Source organism: Sinohyriopsis cumingii, chromosome 16, assembly GCF_028554795.1.
Source record: "Sinohyriopsis cumingii isolate HCF-2022 chromosome 16, ASM2855479v2, whole genome shotgun sequence".
NCBI classification, from domain to species: Eukaryota; Metazoa; Mollusca; class Bivalvia; order Unionida; family Unionidae; genus Sinohyriopsis; species Sinohyriopsis cumingii.
Window position 1 is genome coordinate 12,722,251 of NC_142976.1, and position 18,708 is coordinate 12,740,958.

At 35.9% G+C, this 18,708-nt stretch overlaps 1 protein-coding gene across 3 annotated transcripts in view; it reads left to right on the plus strand.

The window, feature by feature from the left end:
• Window positions 1–18,708, plus strand: part of LOC149779957 (protein VAC14 homolog) — a 79,678-nt gene that overhangs the window by 20,566 nt on the left and 40,404 nt on the right. For all 3 annotated transcript variants that reach the window (XM_089936665.1, XM_089936668.1, XM_089936666.1), the window contains exons 6-8: window positions 3,845–3,954; window positions 5,253–5,359; window positions 11,109–11,256. In XM_089936665.1, coding sequence (XP_089792791.1) covers window positions 3,845–3,954; window positions 5,253–5,359; window positions 11,109–11,256 — 365 coding nt within the window. The remainder of the gene's footprint in view (window positions 1–3,844; window positions 3,955–5,252; window positions 5,360–11,108; window positions 11,257–18,708) is intronic.

The following is an 18,708-nucleotide window of genomic DNA, read 5'->3' on the forward strand; positions in this document are numbered from 1 at the left end:
TTGTGGAGAGAATCTCAAGAGCAAGAAGGCCCTCCACTCTGAATTTTGATTTCAATCGACCAAAATCCCTCACCCTGTTTCCAAAATGGAATCTGTCCTGGGTTTTAACATGGCTCAATTCAGACAAATTTGAACCTTTAGCCCACACTTCGTTAAAGCTACTATCATACAGAACTGTTTCTTGATAGCCTTAGCTTCATCATGCAGGGTGAATGAATTACGTGCCCTTTCCAGTGACCCGAACTTTCTTCAGTTCAGATCAGATGGTTCGGTGGTCCTCCTGATGCAACCAGGCTTTGTAGCCAAAAATAGGTTACCATCCATTGGCAATCAAAGAATCGTCATTCGCTCATTCTCTTCCATAGATAAGTCAAGAGCAGCAGCCATGCAAGATCCTGTTCGTGCACTCAGGCACTATTTAAAATGCACAGAAGCGTGTCGGGACACACGTAAGCGCCTCTTTCTTCAGTCAAAGCTGGTAAACGGGATATCACCCCTCAAGCCCTTGCTTCATGGCTGAAGTGGGTTATACGCTTAGCGTACTCTGAGGTCTCACAAGATCAGAGTCGCCTCATGAAGATTACGGCTCATGAGATTAGAGCAATCTCAGCAAGCCTGGCATTCGAACGCAATGTTTCAATCTGAGATATAATAGAAACTGTTGGCTGGCAGGCAGAGTCAACCTTCTCCAGTTTTTATCTCAGAGATTTGGCTTTGCAGAGGCAAACCTTGAATCTGGTAGGTCCGGTGTTGGCAGCCCAGATGACCACCAGACCCATTTAAAACAATCAGCACAGCCCATCAGCTTCGCTGGATTCGCCAGTGAAATTTCGTAAGTAAGATGATTTCAGTGACTATCTTCTTAACCGTATATAGGGGTCACATATCACGGGACCCTAGGCTGTGTTGCTGATGAAATTAGGAGAACGGGTTATCGTTCAAATGGGGAATCCAGCCATCATTCCCAAGAAGGTACCCGGGGTGGAGGTAGGATGCTCAGCATTCCCTCCTCCTGTTACTTATTCTCCTAACATTAATGTGATTGGGGAATGTATTTGAAGGAGAAAGCAAATTTTTAGTAAATTGTTTCTTCGAAAATACTTACCCGATCAGATTACTTAAAAACCCTCCCAACCACCCCGCTATGCGAGCATCCTCATATAATATATATCGCTCAGCTTAAAAAACTTGTGACACCTGGCGGTGGCAAGGGGAGGTAAAGGGCAAGAGTTATTGCCCTTTGGTCTATATGAGATAGACCGAAAAGACGAATTTTCGTCTTTTAAGTAGGGCTGGATTCGAGAGGTAGCAGGCTTATATCCCTAATGTTAATGTGATCGGGTAAGTATTCTCGGAGAAACACAAAAATTACAAAAAATTTGCTTTCCACTGTTGTTTTACAGTTTGGCCTGCAAAGCATATGCATAAATAACTAAAATCATTATTTCACATTGCCAGTTGTTTAAGCATTCAGGAAATTTTAGCAATGTTGAGGCCTCTGAATGAGATTATTAAATTAATTTTATTCAAAATATGTCATCTGCTGAAATAAATATGGCTAAGACTGTTGTAATTTCATGAAACTTTGAAAAAGATGATACAAAAAGACATATGATACAAAATCATGGTATGATACAAAAGACATATGATACAAAATCATGGTATGATACAAAAAGACATATGATACAAAATCATGGTATGATACAAAAAGACATATGATAACAAAATCATGGTATGATACAAAAATATATGATACCAAAAGTGTTTAACTTGTTCAGTGAGAATGCTTCAGTAGTCTTTGGCCTCAGCATCCATGGTAAAAATTACTTGGAATGACTTTTGACTGCACCTGAATGATCTAGTATTCTTAATAAATTTTGTTTGGTTCTTATGAATTTGTACCAGTAATTTAATGTTTTTACTTTTATTTCCTGATTTTCACCTTTGCAGTCAAAGATGTAACCAGAGTGCAAGAGCTGCTTCCCTTCAGTTTCATAAGCAGTAAATACAGCATGTGGAAGACAAGTTTTCATCCATTCTGGCTAAACAGACAATATTTGCTAGAAAGTAACACTGGTTGTTATTGCCAAAATAAAAATCTTATATATGAAATCTCTATTATATGACTTGCTAACATTTAAAACCACTCTTATTGGTCACAGAATTTCACGGCTGTAAAAGAGGCATATGGTATATAACTTTTTGGGACAACAAAAAATGCATATGGTTTATAACTTTTTGGGACAACAAAAAAATGCTTATGGTATATAACTTTTTGGGACAGCAGATAAAGCATATGGTATATAACTTTTTGGGACAAAAAATGCATATGGTTTATAGCCTTTTGGGACAACAACAAAAATGCTTATGGTATATAACTTTTTGGGACAACAGAAAAAGGATATGGTATATAACTTTTTGGGACAACAAAAAAAGCATATGGTTTGTAACTTTTTGGGACAACAAAAAAAGCATATGGTATATAACTTTTTGGGACAACTAGTGATCAGCAATACAAAAACTAGAATGAGGTCAATGGCACAGCATTGCTCAGTCCCATGTTTCCAAGCTATCTATGTCACTAGGGGCATGCCTTAACCCAGAGATCCCAGTTGAAAGAGTACAAATGTGTGTTTATTTCTCGATGTCCAATATATATATGTGTGTGTGTGTGTGTGTATATATATATATATATATATATATATATATATATATATATATATATATATATATATATATATATATATAAGATGGATGATCTTGATTGTTTCCAAGTTAAGGACAAAGAGCACGTCCCCTACCCCAGGGACATGATTCAGGTTCTGTGTTGGATGAATAAGTGCATTTATCACCTTATGCCCATTAAATCTATACCTTGTTATAGACTGCTGATCTTAACAGTTTCCAAGTTATGACCCAGGGCAAGTCTCCTACCCCCAAGAGGCTTTACCTAGAATCTGTACTGGATACATATCTGATTTTGTTTCTGCATGCCCTTCAAATTAATATATGGTTATAGGATATAGATCTCAACAATTTCAAAGCTATGACCCAGGGCCAAGCTCCCTACCCCAGGGGCTTGACTCATGGTCTCTATTTGGTACATGCCTTTGTTTTTTCTCATCTCCTTGTGTTGTCAAGCATATATGGTTTAAGGGTGGGGATATCAATAGTTTGCAAGTTAAGACTCATGGAGAAACATTCCTCTCTGCTTGGTCAAAATCTGAGTGTGTTATTCAGAAATCGGTTACATATGTTATAGCCCTGACCATGATGGTGATAATGCAAACTTTCAGATCTACGTGTACAATATTTAAGAAATTGATTGTGATTTGTAAAGCCCCATCCCACAGAGTGCTAGCCCCACCACCAGGGTTCATATAAAATGTTAAAACCATTGTGCTCCAGTAATGACCACCGCCAAATATAACCCCAAGTTTTAAGTCTGTATATTTATCACTGTAGGAGAAGATACATTAAATCACTCACAGGTGGATGTACAAACAGACAGACGTACATACAGATCAGTGGGATGACATAATCCCCACCTATTTCCAAAAAGCACAGCAATAATTACATTTCTGCTTGTACATATAGCTTTGTTGTTTAGACACTTTTGCATTGGCAGCAGTAAAATTTCAGGAAGAGCTTCACGATTACATTCCCTATGCAGGGTGCCAAAAGTAAGTCACAGTGATAGACTTTGCATGCTTCAGTTAAATTCTCAGCTCATGGAACATATGCTTGGTAAGGATATGAGACTTTCCCACATTGTACAGAATTCATATTAGCTTACAATTTGTAGAACATGGAATTATATTCTATTTCAATATATATTTTACAGATAGGAGTGTTGGACGCAGTACCTGATATTAACATGCTGGTCCTTCTGCCAGAAATTCTAGATGGATTATTCCAAATTCTTGGGGATTCAAGTCAAGAGATTAGAAAGATGTAATTTTTTTATTGTTGTTTCATGCTGCTGAAAAAATGATAGAGTTCATTCCCTTAGGTGATGGTCATTAAAGCACTGTGAATTTGCTTTTTTTTAGTAGTAGTTTTCATGGTTTTGCAAAAAATGACATGTTCACTGGATTTGGGAAGGTGTAGCTTCTTGTTTGGATAGACACATTGTTCTTTTGGGCTTCAAATTTATGGCTTGTAGCAATCATGAAATTAAAAAAAGAAGTAAGTTAAAATGAAAAGAAATTTATTCACAGCATCTCAAACCAAAAAATGACAGCAGACTTGGAAATCATAAAACCAACAAGCTTGAATTTGAGCATGAGGTTGTGTGTCCACAGCTAAAATCCCTTACTTTTGAAAAAGTTTATTTTTATTGGCTTATAGTTTTTGCATTGATGGCTATAAAAAATACTAGCATACATAGCTGGACTATAGTCTATATAGCTATTAATGGCTAAGCAAATATTACCATACTTATTCTGCCTTTGATCTATTCAGCCATTGATGGTTTTACAAATACAAGCATACTTAGCCTGCGTATAGTCTATGTAGACACTGATGGTTTTACAAATACTAGCATACTTGGCCTGCGAATGGTCAATGTAGCCACTGATAGTTTTAATGGAGGATTTCTTACTATTTCATATTATCAAGTATCTAATTAACAATGTACAGTTTAATTAACTTTATTCAACCTATGTTTTACCAATCATTTTTGTAAAAAGAAATTTATGAGGTTTTATTTTCTTGGAACTGTGTTTAACCAACAGTTTTTAGTGTCTACTGTGATATCTTCATTTGTATACAAAATGCTTTAAATATATTTGCTTTGATGCCAGATGGTAAGAATAATGAATGCCTGATACATGTTCCCAATTAATCAAGGAGTGTTATGATTACCTCTCACATAATTAAGCCCAATTAGCAATAGATATACTAAACAGAGGTGTCAAACAATGAACTTTGTATTTAGGTAAAAATATTTTTTCATCTGACAGTCATGTTTATCCAGCAATTTTTAGTACAACTGACTTTGCTGGATGAACAGGAGTACATTGTAATATAAGTAAGGACCTGTTAATTACAGGTAATCATAATACAGTAGGTAATTCTCTACAGTTTTAATTCATGTGTTTGCTTGAAATAAAAGACTTTAACGGGCTTGCCTAATGTAAAACCACTCACTAATGTATTGAATGTGGGCTGTACGCTGTACAGTAATTAGCTTTGCCTGATTGCATGAGTCAGTATCTATGGCATCTTGATAATTAGCTCTTTCATTTCAGGTGTCAGGGAGTATTGGCAGAGTTTCTGACTGGAATACAGAAATCAAAATCTGGAGTGAACTATGCTGGCATGGCTAACATCTTGATTATACATAGTCAGAATCCAGGTGAGGATGAAGTGAGATCAGATTTCCACACAGAGGTCTGTGGGGTGGGGGAATAGGGAGGGGTAGATGACAATTGAGCTTGTTTCCCATTTCATTAAATCCAATTCCAGGGCCATAACAAGATGGCAACTACAGATTGGCTACTTATCAGTTGTTGAATCATTCAAATTTAGAGTGTGGAATATTGATTAACTAGATTTAATCAAGTTCTAAACATTCTGAAACACATAGATTGTATTGATAGTTATCCAGTTACTGTGAATTCAGTATTTTTCATGGGTACCAGGTTTCCAGTATTAATTGGTGACCATGAATTTAAAGATTAATGAGCAATGATCCTTCTGTGGAAACATTGGGATTGCTTTCTTAATCCATGAACAATGATCCTTCTGTGGAAACATTGGATTGCTTTCTTAATCCATGAACAATGATCCTTCTGTGTAAACAATCCTCCATCCATAAACAATGACCCATCCATGGAAGCATTATAATTCCTTCCTCCATCTATGAAATGAAGTATTGATAATATGTCCTATTTCCCAAAACCTCAAATATTGATCCATTACATGCATATCAGGCTGTTGATGCAATATACCAGCTAACGACATCAACATCTATCACGATTCTGATCCTCCATTAATCTGTCGAATTTAGAATAGTTTCAAAATATATAGAAGTAGCAGAAAATGAATGTAAAAATAATAACTCCAAGATTATTTATATGTTTACATATTGTAATCAAGAGAAAATTCAAACTTGATATGTAACAATCTATATGCTTCAGACAGCATAATGATTGACACATGCAAATAAATACCTTCATAGTAAGCCTAAAAGCTGTAGAATTTGGAGGTGGGGTGGTATTAGAAATGGGGCCTTTGCCCAGATTTGTGGGGAAATTATTTCTGGGGAATAATTGCTCAAATTGGGAGTCCTATGTGATATTAGACATGGGTCCATGATCAGTCCTGAGAATCCCCTCTAATGTACCCCTAGTTACCCCCAGTTTAGTCATGCTAGGAAAGTAGCATACTAGACTGTGATGTATAATATTCCATGATACAAGATGAGCTGCAGTCTGCTGTTAATCATGAAGAGAAGAGGTGGCTACATGGAATAGCATAGGCTGACTTTTTTGTACCCCATGGTATTACATGTAATTGAGTATATGCTGTCACATAGTGTGATACAATTTTTGTCAGAATAACACTGCATTATGTCACTGAATAACATTGACATAGCTCATATGCTGTCATCTGGAGTGTTACAGCTACTATCAGAATAACACTGCATTATGTCAATGAACAACATTGACATAGCTTATATGCTGTCATCTAGAGTGTTACAGCTACTGTCAGAATAACACTGCATTATGTCACTGAACAACATTGACATAGCTCATATGCTGTCATCTAGTGTGTTACAGCTACTGTCAGAATAACACTGGCATATGTCACTGAATAACACTGACATAATTCATGCCATTACCTAGTGTGATAGAGCTAATTTCAGAATAACACTGGCCTATGTCACTGGACAACATTGACATAGCTCATGCCATTACCTAGTGTGATAGAGTTACTATCAGAATAACAGTGGCTTATGATACTGAACAACACAGACATAAATCATGCCATTACCTAGTGTGATAGAGCTACTTTCTGAATAACACTGTCCTGTGTCACTGAACAACACTGACATAGATCATATGCTGTCATCTAGTGTGTTACAACTACTTTCAGAATAACACTGCAGTATGTCACTGAACAACATCGACATAGCTCATATGCTGTTACCTAGAGTGTTACAACTATTGTCAGAATAACTTTGGCCTATGACACTGAACAACACTGACATAAATCATGCCATTACCTAGTGTGATAGAGGTACTCTCAGAATAACACTGTCCTATGACACTGAACAACACTGACATAAGTCGTGCCATTACCTAGTGTGATAGAGCTACTATCAGAATAACACTGGTCTATGTCACTGAACAACACTGACATAAATCATATGCTGTCATCTAGTGTATTACAACTACTTTCAGAATAACACTGCACTATGTCACTGAACAACATTGATATAGTTCATATGCTGTTACCTAGTGTATTACAACTACTGTCAGAATAACAGTGGCCTATGATACTGAACAACACTGACATAAATCATGCCATTACCTAGTGTGATAGATCTACTATCAGATTAACACTGGCCTATGTCACTGAACAACACTGACATTGATTACATGGGGTGCACTTCATTCATGCATAGGGCAAAGAACTAGATCAGTGCACTGTTATAATCTGAGTCAATCAAGTGTAAGTTCTAAAATTGAGAGAAGATGGCATCCTTCATATGGGAGCTTATTATTTCTCTCATTTTAATGGAGGATAATCATGCAATAAAATGGAATGGAATACGAGTTTCTGTCGTTATCACAATCCCAGCTCTTTCTCAGTGACTTTACGTTTTCAAATAATATTTAGTGACAAGCTTCTCACTTAGTTTTTAGATAGGCTATGATAACAGCCATTGATTATTCTGCTGCATTTTGTTTTTTGGCAGTCTGATTATGAAGATAACAGCCACCATCCGATAAATCACCTGAAAAAACAAAAACATAATAAACAAAATAAAAAGTTTTACTGGGCAACACATCTTCCAAAGCTTTAAATTCTGTGAGCATGCAATAGTTTAAATCAGCATCATTTGATTAAGATTCCAGTGTGTCCGTACGATAATACAAGTTATGCAGATAATGTGAGCATTTAGTTCCAACTAATTCAGTGATGGGTACCATATTTTAGAATTTGATTACACATACTTTTAAATGGTGATAATTCACCCTACTTAGATCATCATAATTCCATATAAGATTATTATTTACACACCCCAAAAAATACATACAGCAAAAATCAATGTGAAAATGTGTGATAGCGTGCAAATTAGATTGAATGTCGTGCTTTGTTATGTCACATGGAAGTCCTCACATGTTGATCAAAACATTTTACTACCCTGTAATTTATTATGATAGACCAGCTGTGATAGACTTTACATCGTCTTTTCTTGGCCAAGTTTAGTACCTGGACACCATTGTAAAACACCATAATGATCAGTAAGTTTCAGTTTTTTTATGAAGTTTTAGGTGCAGAGCATGTAACAATCAGGATTTTATAGATTTTAGTTAAAATATATTAGTAAAAATTTGTAACACAGCAATATTTCATTTAATTTTAGTAAATGCACTTACATAACTACTTGGTTTTTAAAAGTGGGAGGGGTTTGCAGTTTTATCAAAGAAGCATCATTTTACGACTGGAAAAAAAGAAAGAAAAATGTGTATATTTGTTAAGAATGTCTGATTTTGAAGCAAATTGTTATGTTATTGTTTATATTTAATAGAATAGCTTAAACAAAGTAATGTTTTGTAATAAAAATATAACTCTAAACATTTGGCTACTACTGTCTACCATTGTCATGTTCACATATACTTTAATCTAGAGCACTGACCATATGGTATTTAAATTTTTAAGATAATAGGTCTGTATTTGCACAGTTATGAAGATGTAGCCTAACATGATCCATGGAGGAAAGAAAACTTTTGCATTCTTAACATTTGTAAAAAAAACTGACACCAATATGCTCACTTCATTACACCCCATGTATCTATTGCTGAGAGTGCAGAAAGTCCTTATCGTGACCAATGTTATGTGGCACTTGATTTGATGGAATACTGGAAGATGTACATCGAATGCTAAATCAAGTACATCCATACTCATCTTTGAAGGTCTTTGAGAGTTTGGGAAAAATGAGGTAGTATTTTCAAGGACTTGAAAGTTTGGAAAAATCGGGCAGATTACCCAGAGGTCTTTAAAAGTCTTTGAAATTTGAAATAAACCAAAAATTTAATTTCTTTCCATGATCACAAATAAAATTGCCCAAGGTTGTTAGATTTGGATATATAGTCTGACTATACCAACCCGTTCGTTTGTACATATAAAAAAACACTGATTTCAATAATGGAAACCTTTAATGTGATAAAAAGTGCAAGGAACTTAGTCAATTCATTCATTGATTTATAAATTCTAACCTGACTGTGAGTAGAGTGGCCTTAACACCGTCATAATCTCTGCGCGTTTCATGCTTAACTGAAGTTTTCATTATAATAGACGGACATGCTCGAGATACATTTTCAGTTCCTGGACAAGTCCATTATCAACAAAGGGGTGTGTGCATGACTACAGATGTACATACATAAAGACACAAGGGAGCAGTCATTTTAGTTAGCAGTGTGCTTAAATCATGTAAAATTTCCAAAAGTACAATAGCCAAAGAAATATCATCCACATTACATTAATGTAGCATAGAGGTATGCCAAACATTCTCTCCATTGTGCATATTTTAAATGCAAACTACTTCACCTTACATACGTCACTCTCTCAAAAGTACATATTAACTGGTGAGTGCCCCAATATGGATGGGAGGCAGTGCCAATCCCAGTATTCCAGGGAAGATCACTCTTGTCTGACTCCCAAGTAGGTGAGCAGATGACTCCTAGCACTTTTGTTACTACAGTGGCGCTCTACAGTTTCACATTTTGCATAGGGTTGGAATTTTAAAGAAAAAGAATTTCCCCTGCTTTCCTCACTGGTTGTACTGGCTTTTTAAAAAAGACCTTGTATATCTTAGGTATAATTCAAAGAACCTTACATTCCCTTTAGTTTGGTGTATGATTGATGGGTGTACTTTGGGTTATAGAGTATACAGCTTGGCCTTACTTCAGATGTGCACCTTTCAAAAAAGTGCTAGCTCTACTTGGTCATTTTCACTTCCTGAACTTAAGAGGTAAATTGTATAAAAATGAGCCGATAACTTTTTTTTACATTTTATATATTTGGTAATTCATTCATTGCACTTTCAGAAGCTGGTATTGTCTAGTCTGGCAAAATTCATTTTCCTTATTTTAATAGCTGCTATGGATAGTGTACTTTAGACTAATTCAGGCTGATTTTTTAGCACAAGGAAGCAGTCATTTTAGTTAGCAGTGTGCTTAGATCATGTAAAATTTCCAAAAGCACAATATCCAAAGGAATACCATCCACATTACATTAATGTAGCATAGAGGTATGCCAACATTCTCTCCATTGTGCATGTTTTAAATGCAAACAACTTCACCTTACATACGTCACTCTCTCAAAAGTACATAATAACTGGTGAGTGCCGCCTAAATACAAGTTTGGGAGGACTGGATATGTATGGATGTGGTTTTAATCCTAATGTATTATGATTGGGTAAGTATTTGTGAAGAAACATTTTACTACAGAACTGATATTTCAAAGATACTCTTTTATTCTCAGTGGAGGTGTTGATAAAAAAGTGTTACAAATGTTGTGGCTTTTTAATTTTTAAATAAACATTTTTGTTTCTGTGTATATAATACCACTTTTTCCTATGGTTTGTGTCATTTTTTAAAATTAAACTTATTTATTTGATGTCAGTAGTACAAGAAATTTGCATGACTTTATGTCAAAATTTTCTTTTATCGACTGGTTACAACGTCAGTTGCCTCATCGGGTGGAGAAAATAGTGATCCAGTGGGAAACCACCAATCTTTGATGGGCAGCAACTATCCCCCATATGCAAAGGTTCCAACTTCAATCCCTTGACTGCAGAGTTAATGTGTTGTCACTAGGTTACGTGATTCTAGGCTGTGGTGATAATCATAAAGAATTTCATTTCTTTTCAGATGATCTGATCAGCTACACTGCAATCACATGGCTAAATGAGTTTGTTCTGCGAGCTAACAGGGCCATGTTACCATTTGTATCTGGAGTTCTTAATGCCATCCTGCCCAATCTCACTACAAATGACATAGAAACAAAGACAAAAAGGAGGTACAGTGGATAGCCTCCATCCATAGTTTAGTCTTACTGATGCTTGGACCTTTTAAATGAATGCAATTTATATTGAGATATTGATTCTGTATTGTAGATTTTTAGAAATTTTACCCATTCTACTTCAAATACGCCACCCAATCATAATACATAAAGTTAAGGAGTGCATCCACTATCCTGCAAATCCAGTCCTCGTGAACTAAAAAGATGTTATAACTCTCTTCTGATAAAAGTTCATCTGCTTACTTAACTAGAAAGTCAGATGAGTAGTCTCCTCTGGGATATAGGTCTTGTTGCTAAAAACCACATAGTCATCAGTTACTGCTTGCTTGTGCCAGTGTGCATGCTTTTTATGAAAGACTACAAAGTTTGCTTCTTGAGCCTTTCCATTGTTGGAGCCAATTCTTCAGGGAAGTATACTCCATCTATTTTCTGCCTTTCTCATTCTCTACTTCCAGTCACATCAACCTCATTTGTATACTTCATGGTGCAATTATTCCCTTACAAACTAATTCCATTATTGTCCAGTTTTCCTTGCTTATCTGGTCAGTAATTAGTCCTTTATTCATATTTTGGTACCTATACATTCCAGGAGATTTCATTAATTGTCCTGAATGATTACATTGGTACAGTGTGACTCCACTACAGCACTCTCCATTACAACATGAATTGGGATATATGATTGTGGCATGGCTCCCAAAATTTTGCTTTCATGTATTTTTGTTGTACATGATAAAATATTTTTTCTGCTTTAAAAGTACAAAATATAATGATTAAAAAGTTTAGAATTATTTTGGGGAAGAGATCGTGTATGAATTCCAATATAAGATAATCATGTTACGACTTCTGAAATTTTGTATACATGTATTTTTCTTGTACAAGAAAAAATGTTTTTTTATGTTTAAAAGTATGAAAACTATCGTGTATCAAATTTATTCAGGGATTGTGCTGGGTTTCACCAATTTTGCAAATTGCAATTTTTTTCCATATTGGCGATAAAATATACCATCTAGCAACTTTTTTGTGACAACATTATTGGCTGATTAAACTTGTATATACAGTCTTTGGTTTGGAGTGGAGAAATTCAAATGCACCATGAAAGGAAGCAAAAAACCTGGATATAAAATGCACTGTAATCTATCTATTGTTACCTGAAATAAACCCTTTGTTCATATTGACAAACCATCTTAGCAGTGCATTGTTATATCATAATCCGCCTATGCTGGCATCTGGCCTGAGTACTGTATGTTGTCACTCAAATAGTCAAGCTAGCAGACCAGCTACAATCGACCAACCTTTGAAGTCAAGAACAGAAACCAATACAATCAACCAATTGGTAGCTAATGTTTTTAAAAATATACCTAGAAAAAGTTGTTTTGCTGAAACTTCAAAGAAAACTGATTATCTTTGAAGTAGCGATCATTCTGTATAAATTCTAAGAAAATGAGGGGAAAAACCAGTCTCAATTAATGTTCTGCAATTATTTGATGTTTGGCATTTGTTTGGTCCTCCAAATGCACCCTTCGACAAAGAATACCAACTACAATCTTCATTCAAAATAAAGCACCTTTCATCAGAGGAAGTCAGCACCAAACTTAAATTAAATGCAATTCATTCTGATGGATTACTGCATTTTCCAAGGTGACTGGAAGATGTCTATTTTGTCCAGAAAATTTCCTTTTTGCAGGAAAAATGTTTATGCCTACAATTGCCATCAGTGGCAGCATAAAACACAAATTAAATTTCCTATCTTTTGAAACTCTATATATCTGGCCATCAAGTTACTTTTTAATTTGTTCACATGTTTTAATTTCCCTATGAATAGCCTCATCACCTGGGTACCTCAACAAGATGACCAATTTAAGTACATGTAGGATGTAAACATCTATAGCCACTTGCTACAGGTGACAATGTGGTAGTGAATTGTTTAGTGACACATGTTTGTTTACAATGGGATATAGATCAAATGAGGACTGTCATTTTATATATATGTTATTTGCATTTTCTAACAATACATGAATTTTATAGCATGTGATCTGAACTTGAATTCATGGAATTTTTTATATACATGTGCAGTACTTAACGCATTATGGACTGTACTACACAAATGTAAGTTGTCAATATATAAGTGTATTTCTGACTAGTTTTGACTTATTATCATGAATGTTTGCACCCACTTTTATTATCCCCACCCAGGCCATCTTTTTTTAGATACATATATCATTTTCTTCAGCTAACTGATTTTGTTGATTATAACATGATTCAGTCTCTAACATGATCAGTTATATGGACCCAAACCACCATGTTATAGTGGGGTCACACTGTATTATCATGCCCTTGCACAGATACTTTACAAGACTGATTTTCACCTGTGAACGCCTTTACTTTGCTCTAATTACAGTGCCAGGTAATGTGGGCAGAGTTGAATGCAGGGATAGCATGTGGTTCAAACTTGCAGACAATATTCAGCCCTGTTGCAATTTGGAACATAAAATCAACATTTGTCCTGAATGGATAGAAGATATCATTTCCACCAAGCAAATTTTTTGGGCCAGTGAGAGAGTAGAGAAAAGATGGTTAGAAATTCAGATACCATTAGTGTCTCCACTGATGCTGCCTCTATAAACAACTTTCTCTTGGCTGTGACTGAAGGCAGGAAATTTACCAGTGAAGAAGAAAACTTCTATATCTGGCACTCTCATCACAGGCATCTCACACAATCCCAGTCCCTCTTTCACCTGTAGCCAGACCTTAAAGCTCTATGGAACCGGTACCTGTATGGTACAGAAGCCTAACTGGACCACATGTGAGTCTTCCTGGCAGCTGTTATGGTGATCTTTCATGGGATAGCCAGTATCTGACTTCATCCCCCTAACACACATGGCACCATATGGCTTATACTGCTTTGGATAAGTTTGGTATCCACAAATTGCAGTACTATTTTAAAGCATCTTGCCAGAGATAGCCAGTAACAGCCTGGAACAGCTAAAGACTCTAACCAGCCCTGGAACAGCTAAAGATTCTAACCAGCCCTGGAACAGCTAAAGACTCTAACCAGCCCTGGAACAGCTAAAGACTCAAACCAGCCCTGGAACAGCTAAAGTCTCTAACCAGCCCTGGAACAGCAAAAGACTCTAAACAGCCCTGGAACAGCTAAAGACTCTAAACAGCCCTGGAACGGCAAAAGACTCAAACCAGCCCTGGAACAGCTAAAGGCTCAAACCAGCCCTGGAACAGCTAAAGACTCTGACCAGCTCTGGAACAGCTAAAGACTCTAACCAGCCCTGGAACAGCTAAAGACTCAAACCAGCCTCGGAACAGCTATTAAAAGACTATAACCAGCCCTGGAACAGCTAAAGACTGACCAGCCCCTGGAACAGCTATTGACTCTAACCAGCCCTGGAACAGCTAAATACTCTAACCAGCCCTGGAACAGCTAAAGACTCAAATCTGCCCTGGAACAGCTAACGACTCAAACCAGCCCTGGAACAGCTATCTAACCAGCCTTGGAACAGCTCAACTTCAGTAACATTGCAGCTTTTCCAGAAGACTTATATTTCATGATCCAGGTACACTGATCATAGTTCCAAGTATATTGAGTCATGATTTCTATTAATAGATTATGCCCAAAACCCAGGATTCTTATGGTCTTTAAATGTCTTTTACAGTTTGGGAAAAATGAGCAGATTACCCTGAGGTTTGTAAAAGTCTTTGAAAAATGAAATATACCCAATCATTTTAATTTCTTTCCATAGTCAGAAGAAAAAAAATCCAACGTTGTTTGATTTAGATGTTGTCAAGTTTTCCTGGTTTCTTTCTTTTGATTAATTACAGTTTGAATTTCATCATTAAACAGTATTGTAGTATTTTGCATTCATTGTTTTCTCATATAACATAACTTGTATACAAAATGTTAGTGAAAATAGGTCTTGGAAATTTATGCTTGTGGTCCTTGAAAGTTTGGGAAAAGTCTTTGAATTTATCATTCAGAATTCTGTATGCACCCTGAAACCTGAAATACCTGTAATAGCTTCAGCTCTGCCCTGGAGACATAGCCTGCCTGTCAGTATACTCTATACTGGCCAAGAATGATGGAGGATGCTCTGACCAAACTCCAGGAAATAACCATATTCGAATAAGGAAAGTCTTACATTCTCCTACACAGCTCCACTCAAAATACCTCTTTAGCACCCTCATTGCAACCATCACAGGAGGAATCCATATATCCCCATTCATCCAACAACATCAGAGTCATCGTTCATTGACCCAGGATGGCAAGAGAAGACTCGGCTCTCCATGTATCAATTGAGGAAGTGTTCCCACTTCTCCAGCTGGAATTCTGCCCAACACTCCCACATCCCAGAGTCCTGCGATTTGTCCTGATTGCTCCCCTAAACTGGGAGAAATCATGACTTTCTGAATCTAGTAGCAGAGATTCCCAGGAGAATTTTGCTCTCTCACCTGCTTAAACAACCGGGAATGCAGGTGCATGCATGCTTCACATCAAGCAAGCCCTTAGAAAGAAACTCTTTTCAATATAATAGGTTGACAGGATCACTCAGGCTGGAAGTCCATTAACTTGGAAAGTGTAGAGCTTTTTCAGTGGTTCTAGCAAAACCACTTCAGTCCATTAAAAGCCATCGTACCACATATAGCTACTTTCCAAGACAATGTACAAAATCAAGGACCTCTTTGTGCTTTTGGTCAACTTCATTTTCTCCAGACATAAAGCTCTGACCCATTGTTTGAAATGTTGGCTTCAATGAATTCTAATGTGGCTAAACAAGAAACAGTTTGAGCCTCTGTCCAGCAGCTCATTGACTTGCTTCTCATAGATGGCCAGCTTTCTAGTTGATCTGGCTACATCATGCAGAATAATCAAGCTCCATGCCATATCAGTTGACCTTAATTCTGTCACGATGGTTTGGTTTCACTCATGATTGCCAAAGCTTTCAGTGACATGAACATGCTATACTGCATCTTAAAACCACTTTCAAACTTTTGGACCCTTCATCCCAAGAGTGTCTACAGGATTCTGTCAGGGCTCTGAAGTGGTACGCCAGGTACTTTGAGAAAATTCAGTGGAGGAAGATCACTTGCATGTTTTGGCACACTATATCAGAGTGAATTCCTTGAGTTTTGTGTTTGCATAAAATGTGACCCACATTTATATATGCCAAGGCCCAACTTTAGTCAATATTATTTTCATAATGAAGCCACTTCATATACTTTAAGAGACTAAAGTCTGGGCAGACAACAGGGTAAGGGGATGTAACTGTCATGCTCTTTCCTATCCTTCTGACATATTCTGATCAGATAGCATATTTGATGAAGAACCAATTTTTCAAATGCAGGTTATTTTTTGTGTGATAATATTTACCCAGTCAGTATGTTAGCAAACCTTCCCAAGCCCTCCACGCAGTTATGTCCCTGTATAATTTTATTCAGACCAAAACATTTGAATATTTATCTTTATTATCATTTACTTATGAAGAGGGGTTAAACTAATTCAGTTTTTATCGAGTAGAGTGTTTCTTTTGATATTAAAATAAATAAAGGATATTTTCTTTTCCTATGTAAATAAGATAAATTTCATTGTGTGGTACTAAAAAAAACCATGATATTTAATGAGTGATGTGGCCATGAGTTAAAATTAAGGGTCCAACAATATGCCCCACACTGTATTGTCACATACCAAACCCATATTGCAATATAGTAACACTTAATGAAGACAATAAAATAATCACTGTAACATTCACTACTTGAAAAATGCAACATCTCAGTGATGTTATCATGTAAGACTTCAGATGGTTGTCAGATGAACATATAAATGAAACATGTCTACAAACACATGAAAACAGTCAAATTATCAGCAAATAAAATTATCACTGCCATTTCAAGTCTGTTTTAAAATTCCCAAACTGCACATTTTGCTTTTTTGCTGGGAATAATTTTCAAAATCCATTTTAGAAAGAAGAAAAAAATCTGACAATTAAAATTCAGGTCTGCACACCTATAGGCCTGTTCGATAAGGGTTGTTACATCCCTTGACTTATTAAGTCCCCTAATTTACCCATGATACAACGCTCTTCCGGCGAGCAAATCTATATGCTGTGATAGAGGCCAACAAAGCATCGAATTAAAGCTATCCAACAGTATATAATGTGTGTATATATCTTATTAATCACATCTTCATTTGATATCAATTTATAAAGTTCTCATCAGTCTAAATCGATCTATGCTAATAAAAATGTGTTAAAATGCAAGCTAAATTTATTTTTTATTTTTTAATCAGTATCGCATACAAATTTACTGATTTTCATATCCTTCAAACGTGCCTCTACCCATGCCGCTTTGCGATGGTACCACATATTTTGATGCTAATTCAATAGATTTGAAGAAAAGATTTCAAGCTTTAAAACAGCATATAATATTTGTAGATATGCTATTAATTACTTCTTCATTTGTCTGTCTGTTCCCCTAATGCTTTCCTATATGAACGTTACCGATCTTCACATGCTTGCTACATGCGTCTACCCATGCCGTTTTGCACTGGTGCAGTGGTGCCACATATTTCGATGCTAATACTATAGATGTGAAGCATAGAGCCCAATTATACATATAATTTATTCTGCATGGACAATACTGCTAACTTTTAAGTTTGACCTTTCTTCGGTAATTTCAATTTTGTTCCGGAAATTCCCTTTGTTATGGTAAATCTAGGGACTGGATTTTGACAGAAAACAAAACATGAAATCTATGATGTCTGGTTTTGTTTACTCATGTTAGTATATACAAGTATATAAGATGATTTATTCATTAACAATTGGCATTCAGAATCTAATTCAAACATGTATTTGATATTTTTAAAAAGCACATTATTATTACATATCAGACAGAACTGATAATTTGCTTTGTTTCTAATGTGTCATCTCCTGACAAATCTAATTCATATTCCTCTTCATCTAAGCAAAATATATTTCACTAAAAACTGATTATTACATTATCTAAGTTTGCCAAGATAACAACGAATATATTTAAATATGTGTATTGGGATTTATAATAATAATAATAATAATGATAATAACAGTAACAATAGTAATAATGCTTTAAATAGGAGAATTTATGTGTTATGTGTTGAATTTTAATGATAATAATATAAATTCAGTCTGTGAAACACATAAACACGCTATCACACTTTTATCAAAATTTAAACACTCAAGTTGACGCATTCGTAAGGGGGTATTGCTCACCGGAAATAGAGATTGTAATTTCGTGCATACGGTGTCTGTTTTCAATTCACTGAAGAGCTCGTCAAGGGAGTCTATTTTTATGGGCGGTAACAACCCTTATCGAACAGGCCTATAAGCTAACTTGAAAAATGAGGCAACATTTATCACTATTTGGAGACAAGAAAAGGAAGTTAACGTGACATAAGTACTTTGATCTGGC